General features: G+C 31.8%; 2 protein-coding genes across 2 annotated transcripts; one reads left to right on the top strand and one right to left on the bottom strand.

The window, feature by feature from the left end:
* Window positions 1–4,742: 4,742 nt before the first annotated feature.
* On the bottom strand, window positions 4,743–8,376 carry LOC148782502 (alpha carbonic anhydrase 7-like). The gene is made up of 7 exons (XM_088864116.1): window positions 8,190–8,376; window positions 7,775–7,992; window positions 7,150–7,259; window positions 6,888–6,990; window positions 5,865–6,032; window positions 5,375–5,428; window positions 4,743–5,248 (listed from the first exon to the last, which is right to left on the bottom strand). Exons 1-7 carry the CDS (start codon window positions 8,371–8,373, stop codon window positions 5,147–5,149), a joined length of 939 nt encoding a protein of 312 aa, XP_088720242.1. The 5' UTR covers window positions 8,374–8,376; the 3' UTR covers window positions 4,743–5,146.
* A 9,044-nt stretch (window positions 8,377–17,420) lies between these two features.
* Window positions 17,421–18,607, top strand: LOC148782503 (uncharacterized). Its single transcript, XM_088863608.1, has 3 exons — window positions 17,421–17,459; window positions 17,546–17,621; window positions 17,711–18,607. Exons 2-3 carry the CDS (start codon window positions 17,552–17,554, stop codon window positions 18,574–18,576), a joined length of 936 nt encoding a protein of 311 aa, XP_088719734.1. The 5' UTR covers window positions 17,421–17,459; window positions 17,546–17,551; the 3' UTR covers window positions 18,577–18,607.
* Window positions 18,608–21,208: the final 2,601 nt, after the last annotated feature.

Genomic DNA, 21,208 nt, shown 5'->3' on the forward strand with positions numbered 1-21,208 from the left:
AATATATAATAGAATTCAGTAATAGTAATATAAAAATAAAACAAAGCATAAAATGACGTTTTAATAAATTATATTACTGCTAATATAATATTATTAATATAATAATAACATATAACCATAATAATATAAATCAACCATATACTATAAATTACAATAAAATAAAATTAATGTTATAATAATAATGATAATAATAATAATAACAACCATAATAACATGATAACATTAAGCATCAAAATGATAAATTAAACCAATATATCCTTTAGAATTTGCTTAAATAATAAAATGAAAGAATGACTTTTTATTTTTTATTTTAATGTTTGATTAAAATAAAAACAAATTCATAATATTTTAGAAGTCGCTTAAATAATAAAAATAAAAATTAAATTTTCTTAAAAAAAATTTCTTTTTCTAATGTTATAATCAGAAATGAAAGCATAAAATATTGGGAAAAATAAAAATAATGGACATAATTTTGAAAACTATTTAAAAAGTCACAACTAAAAAAAATTCAAAATTCATCAAAAGTATCTCCAATGCATGAAGTGATGTACTTAAATTAAAATATTGAGAGTTAAAAGAAAATCAGGGTGGTTGTTTGAAATATTTTTAAAAATAAAAACATAGAAACGATTATTTTGGAAATTTAGAGGAAGGCCTAAAATATTTAGACACAAATTTACCAAGCTTAATTTAACATAAAAAAAGAGAAAAAATTTATTGCATAAAGATAAATTATTTTCTTAATGCACAAAGAATCTAATGAGAGGCTAATAAAAAATACTGACTAAATAGAAAAAACGATACATCTTAATGATTGGAAATTCTATAGGAAATCTTTACGGTTAAATTTTAGTGTTCTTATAAATGTGCGTTGAACATGATGGAAAACCCAATGAAAGGATAAAATAGCTATAGATCATTTAAATTAATAAATCTAAAATTGTAAACTCAGAAAAAATTTAAAAAATATGTTAATTACATAAATAAATTACCAAACATTTCAATTTAAAGCTAAATATAAATATAAAAAATTAGCTCAACACCTAAATTATTAGTGTCATCACCTAAACTAATAGCTCTATATGTTCTATGGACCTTAACATTATATTAAAATAAAACACGTCAGCCTGTATTATAATAAAAGAGCCTATGTTAAAAAAATATGTTCTACCAAATAATTTGTTAATATATTTGTTTGCATCACATAAATTAAAAAGCAAAAGGTCAAAATGGAGTTCATTTTAAAAATATAAATTTATGTAATGCATGCCAAATATCAAGAAGAAATCTATAAAAAGTCTTTCTAATGCCAATGTTGACGAATTTTGATCTCTAAAATGGAGTAGAATACTTCTATAACAAAAATTATATATCAAAGTATAATACAAAAAAATTAGTATAAAAATAAATAATACCAAATAATGAGTAAATTGTTTTTAAAATAATATGTTTAAACAGAAACCATAAAGTCTTTACGACCTTCAATATTCATTTACAATCAAAAGAGTTAGATAATTACCATGTATTTTTTTATCAATAGACAAGAAGCCACCATAAAAAATGAAAAATAATAAATATTAGAAAAAAATTAACTATACATTGACATATTAATTTTGTGCTTCCTTTAACAAGCATCTATATGTGCTTCCTTTAACAAAATCTTTATGGCTCTAACAGTGGTGGGCACATGAGGGATTATCATATATAACTCTATCAAAAACTAACCATACCTTGTTGATTAATGCATCTTCTTTGATTGGGCCAATACATACTGTGATCATATGCTGTACCATACAAAAAAAAAGAAAAAAGTTAGCTGAATCTGTGTAAGAGATGATGGAAAACTATGATTTAGAGTTTTAACTAATAATTCCATAAGCATAAATTGATATAATCAATTGTCACGATGCAAAACATTGAGATTCTCATACCGTATCAACTCGAAGTTATGCGTGATACACATAATACTTAATGTAAAGCATACCTTATTAACTCGACGCAATGCGTGATACTCCAAATGGAAAATTTTATTAAAAAATTGGGTGAAAAATTGGTAGCTCCTATAAATTTTTTAATATCTTCTATTTCATGTCTATCTTGCAAATTAGAAAGAATATCTTCATCTATTTTATCTCTCATTGCACAACTCTTTTCTTTCGATTCTTTCTTGAATTATATTGGGATATATCTTTATACTATTTTATTTATTTCCTCTTTCATGTGTATCTTTCAAATTAGAAGGAATACCTTTCTATAATTTCTCTCTATCGCACAACTTCTGACCTCCTTGGATTATTCAGAGGTCTATATAGAAATCCATATACTCCTAAAATTTGTAGGTGCATAGAAATCCATGTAGGCCTCCTATTATTTGTGCGTACTCTCTCTCTCACACATTCACATACGTTTGCCTTATATATAATTAATGCAGTGTTTTACAAACGTGGCCTCTCTCTAAAATTTAGGATTTCTCCCTATCTCTTTAGATATATACCTATAATTTAGGATCTCTCTCTAGGTACAAAAAAGAAACGTGGCCACTCTTTAAAATTTAGGATTTCTCACTACTATCTCATTAGATGTACACCTATCATTTAGAATCCCTCTCTTTAGATATACGCCTACTCATTATTTTTGGGAGAGTATTCTCTAAATTACACAAATGAAACCGACACTCTCATATATATATATATATATATATATATATATATATATATATATATAGGGATATTATAAACTTCACAACCCTTCAAATTACAAAGGTTCAAGATAGAGAGTTTTGTGAAAGGTGGATTTATTAATTTTGTAGTCTATTTTTTTAAAAAAGTTACTTTTATGGGGCAATTTTGTAAATATTACTACAAAACAAATGGTACTTTTGTCATCTCCATAATGGGTAAAATTGAAATTTAACTAAAGAACAATGGCACTCTACAAATAAAATTCTAGAACACTAACTTCCAAAATGCCATTGTACTTTTAAAAAAATTTCAAATTTGTCCTTGCTTAATGGTAAAGTTACCTATTTAAATAATTTTTTAATAAAAAAGTAATGATTGTTTTGTTTAATACACCCACCACAATCCCTGCTAGCTTGAACCTTTGTATTTTGAGGGGTTGTCAACTCTAGACAAACCCATATACAAATTCTAGATTGTTAAGAGCCTAAGCTCTATATAAACGTTTCCCTAGATATATATATATATATATATATATATATATATATATATATATATATATATATATATATATATATATAGGGATATTATAAACTTCACAACCCTTCAAATTACAAAGGTTCAAGATAGAGAGTTTTGTGAAAGGTGGATTTATTAATTTTGTAGTCTATTTTTTTAAAAAAGTTACTTTTATGGGGCAATTTTGTAAATATTACTACAAAACAAATGGTACTTTTGTCATCTCCATAATGGGTAAAATTGAAATTTAACTAAAGAACAATGGCACTCTACAAATAAAATTCTAGAACACTAACTTCCAAAATGCCATTGTACTTTTAAAAAATTTTCAAATTTGTCCTTGCTTAATGGTAAAGTTACCTATTTAAATAATTTTTTAATAAAAAAGTAATGATTGTTTTGTTTAATACACCCACCACAATCCCTGCTAGCTTGAACCTTTGTATTTTGAGGGGTTGTCAACTCTAGACAAACCCATATACAAATTCTAGGTTGTTAAGAGCCTAAGCTCTATATAAACGTTTCCCTAGATATATATATATATATATATATATGAAATCATTTATATAGAGCTTAGGCTCTTAACAATCAAATTAGAGCCTACCTCAAAACTTTCACTATAAGAGGTTGTTTTGTTGCCCAAATATCATCAAATTGATCATCTCGACATCAAGATACATGGACATGAGAAAAGAAATGGATATTAAGTTATGGAAGTACTGCATCTAGTAATGCATTTTGGGACCTTAATTTTCAAGATTTTCATGTTTTCACATATCATCTTGATCTACACTATTTTTTAAGCTTTAAATTTTATAATTAAAGATAAAAATATATTTTAAGGCTATCATATATATATATATATATATATATATATATATATAGGCATAGTTTTTATAGAGCCAATGCTCTAAACAATCAAAGTAAAGCAAACCTTCTAGAAATGTGGTTTCAATAGGAGAAATCTTTGTGATAGCCATTTCATCTGTAAACGCCAATGGCCCGGATTGAATATGGGCTGATCTGACGATCACAGATGTCCGGTAGTGTTTGAATTTTAATTATTTTATTTTACAAATTCAAATGAGTTGAAATTTTTGCCGTTTTTTTTTTTTTTCAAAATAGGCGAATGTACGAAAAATATCAGAAAAATATTTTACATGAATTAAATTGACCAAAATACCCCTAAAAGTTTTAGGGGTATTTTGGATAATTTGTTTTCATGAACTATGGTTTTTATATTTTTATTAGGTGTGCCTTGATGATAAGAACATACGCCTAAAATTTAAAATGCTTTGGATTTATAGAAAAAAAATTCAAATTCAAACACTATCGGACATTCGTGATCGTCAGATCGGCCCAAATTCAATCTAGGCTGTTGGCGTTTACTGTAGGTGTACGCCATGGGTTTACACAATCTTTTTTGATATATATATATATATATATATATATATATATATATATATATATATATATTAATTAAGTTTATCTACTATTTTTCTAAGTCCCCCTAAATCACAACTGCATAAACTCCTATTTTAATTTTTATTTACTTTTTATTTTTGTGGATTGCGACCGATTTGAACCGATCCTTTTTATTTTTATTATTGAAAGGTCAGGTGTACAATGTGGCCCACGGATCCCAACTTCTCTAACATTATGCACTTATAAATACAATAAGTTATTTTAGACAGAAAATCACGAATCCGACCGGTTGCGAAAACTCCAAACAAGGCGAATCACTAAACACCAAGAACAGATTAAAAGATTTCTTATCGATCCTTACGACAAATATGGAAGAATTGAAGGGCACTTCTTTATATTTGCATAAAATTTAATGTGAACTGGTAATCTAGTATAATGTTTATTGTCCAAGTAACAAATAAATTACATGCCCTAAAAGAATGAACAAAAGAAGTTGAAGGGTACTTCTTCAATGTTGGTATATGTTAAAGTAAAAAATGGAGAGCAGGTGAAAGACGCCTTGGAGTGTAGAGGTCAACAACTCGTTTGTTGATGGGCTGCGTTGGCCTCGCGTTCGCCTCAGCTTCCTGTAACATAATTAGACACAATTGGTACTATTTATTTAATAGGCATCATGCAAAATAAATGGATCACTAAACTAGATAAATCATGCAGTAATGTATATATATAATTATGAAAGTTGAAAGGCTTACATCATGAACCGCAGCCCTCAAGAGCCTCAGCTGCTCTCTAGAGACCGTCCTCACCTGAAATTAACATTATCAAAATTTAAATTGGAGTGATTTACTTACTGACAATAAAATTTATGTAAAATACGAAATGCTCAGCATATAGGTGAAAATTAAAGTAAGTTGGTCAACCCATATTTTGTTTTTAAAAAAAAAAAAATTGCCCTTCGATCGATCTGAATTTTCATTATTTCTTTTTTTAATTATTTAGTTGGTAGAGCTTGGGTAGTGCCCTGCTAACAAACAAACTAGTCCTTGCTTATGCTTGGCTACATTAGAGAATACCAAAAGAGGGGAGAGAGAGAGGTAGCAAGAGAGAATCAGTGTGCGAGCTTTGAACAAAGTCAGGTGGAAAGGGGCCAACATTGGGTGCAAATCCTGGTAAATCTCGATAGAGAGAGGAAATTGCAATAAAACATATTTAGGACGAAGATTTAGAGAGAGAGTCGCAAACCTTCTTGACTATATTCCATGCAACGCCTTGTGTGCATGGTGGAGTGGTAAGAGAGCCCATATATCTGTAATACTTTCTACTACCCATCTTTATGTGCCTTGGATCCACCACGCCCACTTGTGCTTCAGCATTTTTAGAATCCGCAATAGATGATATATTACCCATAAGCTGAAATGATCAAAGAACCGAATTCTTTTATTTCTTCAATCGCACACAAAATCGTCACAAATTTTGTTAGTAAAGCAATGAAGAGAGAGAAAGAAAAAGGAAAAGCATGTCGACCAACGTAGATAAATTTGGGATGGAGAAAGAGACGATGCTACATACTGTGTTTTCCAGTTATTTCTATCCCTAATTGAAAAATATTAAATTTTAAAAACGGTGCTGCTCAAGCAGATCTATAACGATTCAATCTTTAAAATAGATGGTCTAAATAATATGTTATAAAATATCATAAATAAGTTGGATTTTGAATCTAAAATTTGAAAATCTAAACTATGATTTGCATGAATCTGGAAAAAAAAAGTTAGTGGCGCGCGAATCACTTTTCCATGGAAAAGTGTTTAGGGAAGCATTGGAAAAGAGAAAGGAAGCAAAGTAAAAAGAAGAGCATTGAAGTTTGTAGGCCTACCGCAGACGGATAAGAAGCCTTAACAAAAACGGAGAGAAATCCTATTTTTAAATGGATTTTCGGCTAGAGACCATTTATTTTTTGGAAATGTATACGAGATCATTTATTTTTATTACAAGGAGCTCACAACTACTATTGATCATTAGATGTAAAATCGGGTGGTTAAGAATGGGCCACTAACTAGACACAATGTCCAAAATAAAAACTTTCAAATGTTATGACACATTTCCATCCATTAAACATTACATCCAATAGCTAGTAATGATTGTGACTTTTTTATATAAAAAATAAATAGTCTTCGGAAGGACGTCGACTTTTGCACTAATAAAGAGAAAACACTGTTAGACAATTAATTACCAAATAAAACACCGTTAGAGAGTGAGCATGATTACCTCCTTAAGAAAGGTATCAGGTCTGCCAATTTTATAGGTAATCCCAACCACCGCATTCTTCCCATCTTTGCTTTGGTGAACCAAGTGCACCTCTAAATGGTATCTTAATCAAACAACCCCCAATTTTTTCCGTCAATTGGGAAGTAAATGTGAAAAGCCCTAAAGTTTTGCAATAAGTGCGCGACAGGACAAAAAGGTCACAGAAGGAATGATGTCAAAAGGACAGAGACCCATGCATTGCATAATTGATTAATTAATTTACCTTGAACCATTGAAAGTGTGCTCGGAGGGTGAATGCCAATGACATTGCTTCAGAACATACTCCGTTTGGTTTATTTCAAGTGTTCCAGCTCCACTTTTCCCCCACTTAAGCTGCCACATCAATTTATAGTTACACACATAAACAAGTAGAGAGAAAACAATGTTTAATTAAGTTCAAACAACACAATAATGTTTAATTAAGGCTGCGGTTTCAATAAAGTTGCAACCTTAAACAATCCAATTTAGGCGTACCTCTAAATTTTATTACAACATGTAATTTTGATGTACAATTTTTTAGGATTATCTGAAAATGTATTTTCATATCTAATAATTAAATTTTAAATTTAAAAAATAGTTAAAATCATGTAGATCTATAAACATGTGAAAATCTTGAAAATGGACAGTTTAGATAATGTGTTGCAAGATGCACTATATTTGCGACTCAAAATTTCTTTTTTTTACACATTCATACATCTCGATATCAAGATGATCAATTAGAACGTCTTTTAACATTAAAACAACCTTTTTCGATAGATTTTGGAGGTGCATTGTACTTCTACAGTTGCAACCCTATATAAAGTTTTCCCTTGATTAAGTTCAAACAACACACATAGAGAGAGAGATACCATTATATCATGGCCTCTGTTCTTTAGGATTGCTTTAGCGGGCTTATATTTTCTCTGTAATCGCCCCAAATTTGGCAGAACCTCCACCCTTTCGTGAAGCAGGTCAATGGGAGACTGCATATCCCCATTGCTACAAGCCCTCCATTCGGGATAGAGCTCGCCCCAGTGCTTTGGCCCCCTTTCACTGTCTTCCAAATAATTAAATTCTCTCTCATCCTCTACCATTCATCAAACAAAAACTTCATATGAGAGAGAGAAAACATCATGTGAGAGAGGATACAAAAGTAAAAACCAGAAATAAATTAGATTTAGAAGGAAGAGAGGAACAGAAGAAATTGCAGGACGATAAAAATAGAAGGAAAACAAAAACTGCAGTATATAAAGACAGAGAGAGAAAATGGGTAGCAGAGATTACCAACTTCCTGTGAAGCCGAAGGAACGGATTGTGTTATGATGAGAAAAATAATGACAGAAGACATGAAGCAAAGGGTAGTCCTGCATAGATCCATGCGGATCCTCTCTCTACACAATGTGTCTCTCGCTCTAACTCGAACGAATTTGTAAGCATTTATAGCCTCGCCCTTGAGCATGTAATGCATATATGCCGTGCACAAAGATTTGGTCGGCGGGTTCTTCTTTCGTAGACGAGGAATTGATACCGATAAAGCAACAATAAACTATGATAGGGTTTTCAAAATCCGTACCACCCATGATGACTTCAATGAATTCTCTATTATTGTTCTTTTATTCTTTTCTTGTGTTGGGACTGATAGGGTATATCTTTCAGGCTTTTTTTTTCTTTTAAAAAAGTAATTCAATGGGGAAAGTGTGAAACCATGCCATCTAAATGTAAAAGGTGCAGTAGCGCCGAGGCTCTAAACAATTAAAGTAAAACACATTTTCAAATAGGGTCGAGAAATCTTACTCTGGTCCTTGTGCTAATACAATAGTCAATGAAGTAGAAGCTAGCGGTTTACTGGAGGGAATTAAATTGCTTTTAAATTTTGATACAGAAAAGGTTATTAAAGGGGATTCAACGAATATTATATCATTGTGTAATATAGAAGCGCGAGCTCTTTGGAGACTCTCTTCCCTTTTTCATGAAATTGGTGACGTTCTTCAGTCACTTGATGTTGAAATACTTCATTGTTACCATGAAGCAAATGCTGAAGCTGATTCTATTGCCAAGGGTGGTCCTTTTCAATCCTCAATGGTGATTACCAAATTTGTGTGATGTATCTTTATGTATTTCGTTCCCCTTGTAATTTCACTTTTTTCCATAAAAGTCATGTGTTAATGTTAAAAAAAACTAGTTTAAATATTGGAAATATATGTGATAACCTTAAAAAATATTTTTTATCTTTAATTATAAAATTTAAAGCTTCGGAAATGGTCTAGATCTAGCAGATCTATAACAACATGAAAATCTTGAAAAAAGTATTTTCATTGCCAAGGGTGGTCCTTTTCAATCCTCATTGGTGATTACCAAATTTGTGTGATGTATCTTTATGTATTTCGTTCCCCTTGTAATTTCACTTTTTTCCATAAAAGTCATGTGTTAATGTTAAAAAAAACTAGTTTAAATATTGGAAATATATGTAATAACCTTAAAAAATATTTTTTATCTTTAATTATAAAATTTAAAGCTTCGGAAATGGTCTAGATCTAGCAGATCTATAACAACATGAAAAAAGTAATTCAATGGGGAAAGTGTGAAACCATGCCATCTAAATGTAAAAGGTGCAGTAGCGCCGAGGCTCTAAACAATTAAAGTAAAACACATTTTCAAATAGGGTCGAGAAATCTTACTCTGGTCCTTGTGCTAATACAATAGTCAATGAAGTAGAAGCTAGCGGTTTATTGGAGGGAATTAAATTGCTTTTAAATTTTGATACAGAAAAGGTTATTAAAGGGGATTCAACGAATATTATATCATTGTGTAATATAGAAGCGCGAGCTCTTTGGAGACTCTCTTCCCTTTTTCATGAAATTGGTGACGTTCTTCAGTCACTTGATGTTGAAATACTTCATTGTTACCATGAAGCAAATGCTGAAGCTGATTCTATTGCCAAGGGTGGTCCTTTTCAATCCTCATTGGTGATTACCAAATTTGTGTGATGTATCTTTATGTATTTCGTTCCCCTTGTAATTTCACTTTTTTCCATAAAAGTCATGTGTTAATGTTAAAAAAAACTAGTTTAAATATTGGAAATATATGTAATAACCTTAAAATATATTTTTTATCTTTAATTATAAAATTTAAAGCTTCGGAAATGGTCTAGATCTGGCAGATCTATAACAACATGAAAATCTTGAAAATTGATGGTCCAAAAATGCGTTACAAGATGCACTATTTTCGAAACTTGAAATCCATGTTTTTCTCATGTCCATGCATCTTGATGCTGAGTTGATCAATTTGAGGATATTTGGGCATCAAAACAACTTCTTCTAGTGAAATTTTTGATATGGGCTCTAATTTGATAGTTCAGAGCTTCGGCTCTATAGGAACTTTTTTTAATTGTAAAAGCAATAATATAAAAAATAGGGAGATTTACATACATACAGGGTCAAATTTATAGAATTACCAAAATCTACTAAATTACTCTTTGATCGATATTTTTAGAATTTACATTGAGATTCATCTTTTTGTATTGAGTGGAAATCAGTTTGGAAGACTCTTTGAACATAGAAAAACTGATGTTTTTTATTTCAATAAATATACCCAAGTAGTATGAGGACAATCATCAATAAAAGTAACATAATGTTTACAACCATCATAAGAATCGACTGGGGTTGATCCCCACACATCAAAATGTATCAAATAAAGTGGTTCCTTTAAAACATGTACAGAAGACTAAAAAGGAAATATTGTATGTTTTGAGACTTTTGAAACTTAACAAGAATGAGAGTTTAAAGATAGAAAATGCATTACGATTTTTCAAAACTTTATCTGAAGGGTGTCCAAATCTTCAGTGCCACAATTTATTAACATCAAAATTATCTTGACTGGCAACCAAAGCCTTATTCTCTTGATTAAATGATTTTTGCGCATGAGACAATCTTCCTTCACCAATCTTCTTCCCTGTGGCCCGGTCTTGGAAAATCACAGAGTTGGGAGAAAAAATAACATTGCAATTCATGCTTTGAGTAATTTTACTAACAGACATCAAGTTTGAAGAAAATGATGGAACAAAAAGGACTTCAGAGTTTTGTGACTTGGAGAAGAAATTGATCTTACCAACACTATGGATATGAATTAAAGAACCATTAGCAATAAACATAGGATTTATATTTTTATTATTTTTTAGGTTAGATAGACACTACAAATTACCAGTCATATTAATTGTGGCCCATGAGTATACTATCACTGAACAAGACAAAGGTTCGATGGGAACAAATCCAGCTATGGAGTTATCAACGCTCAGCAATAAAACAACTTGCTCTAATACCATGTAGAATTTACAATAAAAGAAATAGTGTTGAGAGAGAATAACCAACAATACATATATATGGTTCGGCCGTGATGCCTACGTCACCCGGAAGTAAACCAGTATCTCTGATTTACCAAAGATTTAGAAAAAATTCTCATTACAATAGTAATCCCACAAAATAAAAAAACTCAATAGTAATTCCACGAAATAAAAAAACTCAATATATCTTGTAATATACGAGATAGAAAACACAATATATGGTTTCTATAACTGTGAACAAAAGCCAAGGGAGGAGGAAAGATGGCGTAGGTTATGGTGTTGAGCTACTCTTGCAACTATCGCTGTTCGGATTCTTAGAGAGAGAGACACACAGAAAAATCAACTTTGGACAATTCATAGGGCAAAAGCTACAGGTCAAACATGGGAAATAGTTATCGGGCCTGGGGCAGGCCATTGAAAGCCCCGCCATTATCGGGTGGGCCTGGCTTTTAAAGGGCCGAACCAAAATGCGCATAAACATTCTTGTGTCTCTCTTTCAAAAATGGGTTTTGGAGAGAGATGTGGACTGGTTTTTGGAGAGAGAGATGGACTAGAAAATGGGTTTCTAATTGGATTTTTGAGAGAGAGAGAGCGGGGACTTGGATGCCTTGACGAGAGAGAAAACCGAAAATCTCGAATTTAATTATGAGATAAACAACCTTTTTAGTATTTTCATTCCTCAAAGGGGTTTTAAATTTTTTAAAAATTAATTAGTAAAATAATAATAATAATAATAATAAAAACTGGGTCAAGCCTGGAATGGTTCGGGCTAGGTCCAATAGGCCTAGTAGGCTTTCTTGTCTGGCCAGGCTTTGCATAAAATTCAAAGGCCTTACCAGGCTGGGCTTGGTTTCTAAATGAATTTCCGTCGTGAACGGGCCATTACCGCTTTTATTTCTATTCCGGGACTTACCGGGCTGGCCCAAAACAGTTTTGGGCCTTTTGGTAGCCAGCCCGGCACACTGGCAGCCCTAGCGTGGATAGGAGCGTTCCAATGTATGGCCAACCATGAGTTGTCTCGGTTCTAAACCGATCGTCTTGATACGACAACTAACGAAATCAAAATGTTCCCTCTGCGACAATCTGAATATTACCTTATTTATCACATTCCTTTAATACCTCGCGATTAACCCAAAAAAGGCCACATTGAACCGGTTTAAAAAATTGGTGACCCGATCTGCTGGAAGATATAACCATAAACGATAGGAGCCTTCCAATGTAGGGCAAACAATGTGTAGTCTCTATTCTAAACAATCTTCTTCATACGAACTAACGAAATCAAAACGTTCCCTCTACGACAATCTGAATATTACCTTATTTACCACATTCCTTTAATACTTCGCCATTAACCCAAAAAACAATCTGAATATTACCTTATTTACCACATTCCTTTAATAGTTCGCCATTAACCCAAAAAACAATCTGAATATTACCTTATCTACCACATTCTTTTAATACTTCGCCATTAACCCAAAAAAACTCACATTCAACCGGTGTTTAAAACATTGGTGATCTTATTTGGAATAGATGATGTCACGAATCAACATTGCTACACAATAAATTGTAAATTGTGATTCTGACGTCATGACTTTTTAAATGGGATATATATTTTCTTTAAACTTTAGTGACCCACTCAAACCACATGGCTTTGCCACTTCATCATACCCTGCTACTGCTTGAAGAGATTGAGTAAGTTTTATAGGGTTTTGCACTCCTACTATTTTTCGAAGTGGGACAATGTTGTTTGGGTGCCATGCATTTAGACCAGCGTTTTAAAAATCGCCGAGTCGAACCGGACTCGCCCGGTTCGACTCGGAATTCACGAAAAAGGGACCGGATCGGTTCAAAAACTGGGAATCGTCCGGTTCTAGAGAAAACCGGACGATTCCGCACAGTGACTCGCCGATTCACTGTGCGGAATCGGCGAGTCCGTGAAGAACACGGGTTGCACAGTGTTCTTCACGGATTTTTTTCAAATTTGTCATTTTTTGATCAGTTTTTTTGTTTTTTTCAGCACGTGATCTGTTTTTCAGGCTGTAAACAGCTTTATTCAGCTTTTTTAACGATTTAATGGTGGAAAAATTGGTTGTTTTTGGATCAAGAAAAATTCGGGGTTTAGGGTTTCCGCCATTTCTAAAATTTCATGCCAAATAGGGCATGAATCTTTCAAAATTTGTAGGCATATTGATCTTAAAGCTGTGAATCAAAAGATTTTGTTACTAATTTGTGATAATCGTTGAGAAAAACAGACTTTTTTGGAGATTGAAGGCTTCGGTTCACAAAAACAGGTAAGAACTTTGGGTTTTTTTTTTTTTCCGCCATTTGATTTATTTCATGGCATATTTTGAACAAAATGAGTTCAATAATTAGGGTTTTTAATCTTTATTGTGTCTAGTATGATTTAAAATTTTCAATTTTACGTAATCTCGTCAATTACAGCAAGAAATTTGATATGAACAGTGAGATGTCTGCGGAACCGAATTCCGCTGTTTTTTTTTTTTTTTTCCGCCTTTTGATTTTGTTTTCATGATATATTAGAAATAATGTGTTAAAAATTTAGGTTTTTGATTCCTTATATTGTTGTTTATCAGAAAATATAGTCAATTGGATGTAATTTATTCACTTGGAGGTGAATTTTTGAGTTAAAATCGCTTATGTAAAACGACTCTGTGAAGAACAAATTTTTTTTTTTTTTTTGTTTGTAGCCCATGATAGAATTTTTTGTAATCTATTATCGAATTTTTTGTAATCCATGATCAAAATGTTTGTTTTTTTTTCTTGTAATCCATGATCGAATTTTATTTTTTATTTTTTATTTTTGTAACCCATGATAGAATTTTTTGTAATCCATGATCGAATGTTTTGTAATCCATGATCGAAATGTTTGTTTTTTTTTGTAATCCATGATCGAATTTTTTGTTTTTTGTTTTTTATGTAACCCATGATAGAGTTTTTTGTAATCTATGAATGAATTTTTTGTTATCCATGATGTAATTGTTTTTTTCTTTTTTAGTAATCCACGATCGAATTTTTTGTTTTTTTTTGTTTTTTTTTTTTGTAATGCATGATCGAATTTTATGTAATCCATGAACGAATTTTTTGTAATCTATGATAGAATTTTCTGTAATCCATGATCGACTTTTTTGTAATCCATGATCGAATTTTATGTAATCCATGATCGGATTTTTTGTAATCCATGATAGAATTTTCTGTAATCCATGATCGACTTTTTTGTAATCCATGATCAAAATGTTTGTTTTTTTTACTTGTAATCCATGATCGAATTTTTTGTGTTTTTTTTTTTTTTGTAACCCATGATTGAATTTTTTGTAATCCATGACGGAATTGTTTTTTTTTGTTCTTGTAATCCACGATCGAATTTTTTGTTTTTTTATGTTTTTTTTTTTTTTTTGTAATCCATGATCGAATTTTATGTAATCCATGATCGAATTTTTTGTAGTCCATGATCGAATTTTTAAAAAATTTATGAATTTTTTTTTTTAATCCATGATCGAACTTTTTGAAAATTTGTTAATTTTTTTTTTTAATCCATGATTGAATTTTTTAAAAATTTGCTGTACTTTTTTTTTTTTATTTCTTTTTATCCATGATCGAATTTTTTGAAAAATGATGATTTTTCGAAAAGATGTGAAAATCGTGATAAAGTTTTGATTATCATGATGTATTAAACATTTAAACCTAATTTTTAATTTTTATTGTTTGAGTTTGCTGTAATTTTTTTTTTTTTTTTTTCATGACCGAATTTTTTGAAAATTGATGATTTTTCGAAAAGATGTGAAAATCGTGACAAGGTTTTAATTATCATGAGGTATTAAACCATATTTTAAATTTTTATTGTTAAAGTTTTTGTTGAAAAAATTGTATGTTGATGGATTATTTATGCAAAAAAATGCATGTTATTATATTTTCAATACAAAACTGTATTTTTTTTATCTGTTGTTCATGGATTTTTAAGTTGGAATGACTGATGTTAGCCGGCTCTTTGAAGAATTGTTTTTATTATTAATTTTTTAATGCAAAAAATGTATGTTCTTGATAATTGAGTTGTAGCCATGTTTGGAGCTTGCATTTTGTATTATTCTAAATGTTTGTAATTGATATGTACGAAATATTATTGTCAAAAAAGGTATTTTGCAATAACAAATAACAATGAATATGACTACATGAACTACCGCAACATATTATCACTACATATGGTGATTATTTTTCTTTTTGAACTGTCAGGTTAATTTAAACTTTTTACATCTTAAAACAGTTGAATCATGTCAAGATCTACAGAAGACCCTGCATGGCAACATGGGGTCAGACTTGATCCCAACAAGAAAGACAAAATTATTTGTAATTACTGTCAAAGAGTGATAAGTAGTGGGGTACATAGGTTCAAGCAACACTTGGCAGGGGTTAAGGGAGAAGTTTCTGCATGCACTAGTGTCCTTAGTAATGTAAAAAAACAGATGGTGGCAATTCTTAATGCTAGCAAAGGTAAAAAAATTGCCAAACATAGGATGAATGAGGAGATAGCTAGTTTATATACACCATCAAGCAGGAATGATACAGAAGAGCAATATAATTATGACCTAAAACAGCAATATAATAATGAGCTGGACATGGCCACAAGATTGAGTTTACATGAACAATATCAGAGGGAATGTGGGTTTAGAATGCCTGGTGGGTCTAGCTCAGACATGCATGGTGGGCCTAGCTCCGATATGCATGGTGGGCCTAGTTCAGATATGCATGGCAGGTCCAGCTCGAGCATGTATGGCGGGCCCAGCTCAAATATGTATGGAGAGGTTGGTGGCAATATGTATCAAGAAGAATCAGTTGTTGAAAAAATTGTTTCTAAGTTACCTAGGAGTGCCAGTATTGCAGGTCATGGTCGTAAAGACCCATTTCTCTCAAAGCCTAAGTCACAACAGATGACCTTAAAAGGCATGGTTAAAGGTACAAGAAACATGTTAGGGAGATATGTTGGTAAATGGTTCTACGATAAAGGGATTCCCTTTGATGCAGCCAATAGCCCATATTTTCCACCTATGGTTAGTGCAATCCAGAGAGCCGGGCCCGGGGTAAAACCCCCGACAGCATATGAGCTCAGTGGGCCAATATTAGACGAAGAGGTAGAGGAAGTTAAAAAGTGGATTGAAGAATATAAACAGAGTTGGCCAAGGACAGGAATTACTCTCATGAGTGATGGTTGGTTGAATAAAGTTAGCAAAAAGGAGTTTTTAAACTTCTTGGTCTATTCCCCAAAAGGTACAGCTTTTTTGTCTAGCAAAGACGTATCAGGGACGAAGAAGGATGCAAACTTCTACGTACGACTATATGATCAGATAGTGGAGGAGGTGGGGGATAAGCATGTAGTCCAGTTTATTACGGACAATGCGCGTGCATGTGTTTCTGCGGGCAGCAAGTTGATGGATAAAAGGAAGCATCTAGTATGGACCCCGTGTGCTGCACACAGCATCGATCTTATGTTAGAGGAAATCGGTGAGATCAAAATTGTGAAGGAGACTCTAGATGAAGCAAGGTTGGTGTCGAGATTTATATACAACCACTCGAAAATATTATTTCTGTTTAGAGAACACTCTAAGAAAAAAGAGATAATCAGGCCTGCCATAACCCGCTTTGCGACCGATTACTTAGCTGTGGACTCCATTCGACAATCTGAAGGTGCATTAAAGAGATTGTTTACTTGTGAAGAGTGGTTAAATGACCGCCTCTCGAAGTCCAGTACCGGTGTAAAAGTGGATAACATAATCTCGATGTTCCAGTGTTGTAGAGGCCACTGCCCCTTTGGTCACGGTGTTAAGAATGGTGGATGCTGATAAGAAAGCTACCATGGGTATCCTTTATGAAGGTATTGAGAGGGCGAAATCAGCTATTGGGGAGAAGTGTAATTTTGCTAGGAAAGTGATCGAGATTATAGAAAAGAGGTGGAACACCAAATTCGGACGTCCAATTCATTATGCTGGTAAATATATATTTATATCATTACAATGTTTCAGTTTAAATCATTTTTTTATGAAATTGTAAATGACATTTTTCTACCTATATATTTTTTAGGTTACTACTTCAACCCAAAATTTTTCTATTTGACACCTGAACAACCCCACAAGATTGTGGAAGGGGTCAGATACATTATTGCAAGGTTGGAGAGAAGCCATCGAAACCAAGTAGCAGCAATACAAGAGGTATTATTTAATGTTTGGGTAAGAACTTCATTGAGTTGTTATATTTGTGAGGAATAATGCACTAAAACGTAATATATTTGTTTTAGCTTGCTATGTATAGGGATGCTATAGGATCCTTCGGAACTAGACTTGCCAGAAATTCTCGAACTATGATGGATCCAGGTTATCCCCTCGCTAATATTTTGTTTATTCATATATTTAATCTTATGAATTGTTCTTGCCCTTACAATGCTTTTTACATTTTAATCCAGCTGAATGGTGGGAGATATATGGTACTGATGCACCTCACCTAAAGAGGATAGCAATCAAGGTGCTCTCCCAGACATGTTCTGCTACTGGCTGTGAGCGCAACTGGAGTACGTTCCAATGGTTGCACACTACTAGAAGGAATCGACTCGCTTCTGAGAAGCTTCATAAACTAGTCTACGTTCATTATAATTTAAACCTCAGAGAGCGACAAATAAGAAGGAAGCTTGAAGACTATGGGCCGATAGACTTAGACACAATATTTGTCACAGACACAGCAGACCGATGGGTAGTCGAAGAGGAGGAGCCAGTGTTGCACAAGAGAGCGTTCCTTGAGGCTATCGGTGATGAAGATATTGAAGAAACTGATGAGCGGCATGAAAGAGGAAGCAGCCAGCCAATGTATCCACAATATGTCGATGATATTGCACCTAATGAGGGAGAGTGGGAAGGGGGTCTAAGAGAAAATGAGAGAGATGATGATTCTGAGGCCACCCTATCCCAGCCATATTATTCACATATCGAGTCCCAACAGCAACAGTGTAGGGATGAGCACGACAGTGCAGGTGAGCATGAAGGATGGACAAGCTTCGGGGATTTTGGACTGGGAACACAACAAAACACTAACACTCAGGGATTTGGGAATAGTCAGACGCCCGCTAATATCGATGATTCGTTTTTGATCGAATCAATGAATTGTCAAACGAATTCAATCAATGGCACCAGCGTGACCAAGAAGAACAACAACGTCGTCGATCATTTTATTTTTAGATCGTATGTTATTAATTTTATGCTTTATTGTAGTCCATGTATGTTGATATACTTATTCCATGATAATTCTATGTTTATCCTTTTGTGTGATGTAAATTAAATGTTGAATGGCGGTTCATGCAGGGAAAGAACATATCAATATTCGCATATTCATCCAAAAACATGAAAATTCTTAATGGAGTACCCTCATTTTTTATTGAATTCCTAAAAAACAATATTTATAATGAATTTTAATAATTTTTTCGGATTTTTTTGAAGCTTTATTCTGACCGATTCACCCGATTCCGATCCGGACCGCCGATTCGCCGATCAGGATCGCCGATTCGCCGATCCGGATCGGTTTTTGAAAAGCCCGATCCGGGTCACCGATCCGGTTTTTAAACCATTGATTTAGACCATGCATTTATGTCGCTTTGCATTATTTAGGGCGCCAAGAGCATGTATTTATATGAATATGCATTTAAAGACGCATTAATTAAAAGATTTTATTTAAAATCTTCCTCATATGTCCATGCTTTTATACCTCTGTTTCCTACTATAAGGTAGGTTTTAGAATACTATTTAAAGCACTATAAGGTAGGTTTTAGAATACTATTTAAAGCACCCTGCATTTATACGATAAGGAAGGTTTTAGAATACTATTTAAGGCACCCCGCAATTATACGATGCATTTTTATAATCTTATTATTGGAGCATATTCACTAGTATTTTAAAATTTTCCTCATATGCATTCAATGGTATTGTAACAATTTTTTAAATCACGTTTATTATAGTAGTATAACTAATAATTATGTATTGATGGCTACATCTTGTGTTTTATTTATGGTAAAAGAAGGACGGACATGAGAAAAGATAAATTTCAAGATTTAGAAATAGTGTATTTTGCAACACATTTTAGACCGTTAAATTTCAAGATTTTCAAGCGTTCATAGATCTGTCTAATCTAAATTATTTTTGAAGCTTTAAATTTTATAAATAAATACAAAAATATATTTTAATTCTATCACAAAGATTTTCAATATTGAAACCATGTTTCTTGATACGATTTCAAGGTAGGCTCTAATTTGATTGTTTAGAGCCTTGGCTCTATACAAACTGCATCCTTATGGGAAAAGTTTATATAGAGCCGAGTTTCTAAACAATCAAATTTGAGCCTATCTCAAAAATTTCACTAGAAGAGGTTGTTTTGATGTTCAAATATATTCAAATTGATCATCTCGACATCAAGAAGCATGGACATGAGAAAAACATAGATTTCAAGTTTTGGAAATAGTGTATTTTGTAACATATTTTAGACCGTTAAATTTCAAGATTTTCAAGCTTTCATAGATCTGTCTATCTACACTATTTTTTAATTTTAAACTTTATAGATAAATATAAAAATATATTTTAAGACTATCACAAAGATTTTCAATATGGAAACGACGTTTCTCGATACTATTTGAAGGTAGGCTCTAATTTGATAGTTTAGATCCTAGGCTCTATACAAACCGCACCCTTTATTTATTAACTTATTTGTATTACAAATTATGCAATGCATTATTTTTTCTTATAGTTGTAAATAAGATTTTTTTCAATTAGATGATATTATAATACACTTAACATTTGTTCTTATTTGTGTATTAAACAATTATAAAATATAAATAAATAATTTCAATTTCAGTAACTGATATTATAATTAGCTAGGTTCTGATAATTTTGGATGAGTAAAGAAATTAATAAATGTTTGATAGTTTGATGTGAAACTAATTTTACATAAATTATTTTTTTAATATTTTAATATAAAAGTGTTTTTTTATATTTTTAGTTATTTTGATACAATATTATAATGGGCAATGATCTTATGCAATGGTTATATTATAGTATAATGCAACCACACTTCTAGAAAATCATGTTTGTGGTATTTATATGACCTAAAATTTTGCACACACACTCTCTTCATCTCAATAATCAATAAAAAAAAAAACAGTTAGATTTGAATCCTAAATAGGGTCAAAATGACCTCCCTCCAACAACGAATCTAAACTATTCATTTGGTGAATTTCAAGATCTTAGCTTTTACAAACTCAAAAATCATTTTTTTCTTTTTTAACATTGTTCATCTAATGATAATAAAGCTATTTAAAAAATTGGAAAAGAGCTAAATTTCTTCTAAGGCTAGATGTAAACATCTTATCAAAATGAACTGCCTATGTTAATTGGGCTAAAACAATACTTTTTATACTCGATTTTCAAATTATTATTTTTTTGTGATTTTTCATTATAATGAAAAGAGTGTATATTTCAAAATTTAGATCAAACTAATGATCCTAACATAGTTTTTGAAGGTTGTTGCATTATATTATTATGCAACTGTTGCATGAATCACTGCCCTATTATAATATTATATTATAATTAATAATTATACAAATATCCAGACAGGAAAACAACGTCGCAATATTCACCTAGTTTTACAAAGTAATAAAAGTACATAATGGACCAATCGTAACTTCTTTTAGAAACTAAAAAAACATTATTTTTAGAGATTTATAGCAATTTTTTAAAAAAACTTTTGAGGTAAAATTTACCAATTCGACCCATTCTTGAATCCGATCCATCCTCCACGACTATGGATGTGAATGATTCGCATCGCGGACGAGCTTTTTTCAACCTTGCATTCAACAAAACCAACCACCCGTTACCACCACACAATCTATTTATTATTACATGCCTTGAAATCCAAAACATAAAGT

The sequence above is a fragment of the Amborella trichopoda genome, chromosome 4 (assembly GCF_054954075.1).
Source record: "Amborella trichopoda isolate Santa Cruz 75 chromosome 4, AtrichopodaSantaCruz75HAP2 v2.0, whole genome shotgun sequence".
Lineage (NCBI taxonomy): Eukaryota > Viridiplantae > Streptophyta > Magnoliopsida > Amborellales > Amborellaceae > Amborella > Amborella trichopoda.

Coding starts and splice junctions, on each gene's coding strand:
- LOC148782502 (XM_088864116.1), bottom strand. CDS start 8,373: ATGCATTACATGCTCAAGGGCGAGGCTATAAATGCTTACAAATTCGTT. Junction 7,993..8,189: donor TTCGGCTTCACAGGAAGTTG/GTAATCTCTGCT, acceptor GATGAATGGTAG/AGGATGAGAGAGAATTTAAT. Junction 7,260..7,774: donor ACAGAGGCCATGATATAATG/GTATCTCTCTCT, acceptor TTGATGTGGCAG/CTTAAGTGGGGGAAAAGTGG.
- LOC148782503 (XM_088863608.1), top strand. CDS start 17,552: ATGTATAGGGATGCTATAGGATCCTTCGGAACTAGACTTGCCAGAAAT. Junction 17,622..17,710: donor TCGAACTATGATGGATCCAG/GTTATCCCCTCG, acceptor ATTTTAATCCAG/CTGAATGGTGGGAGATATAT.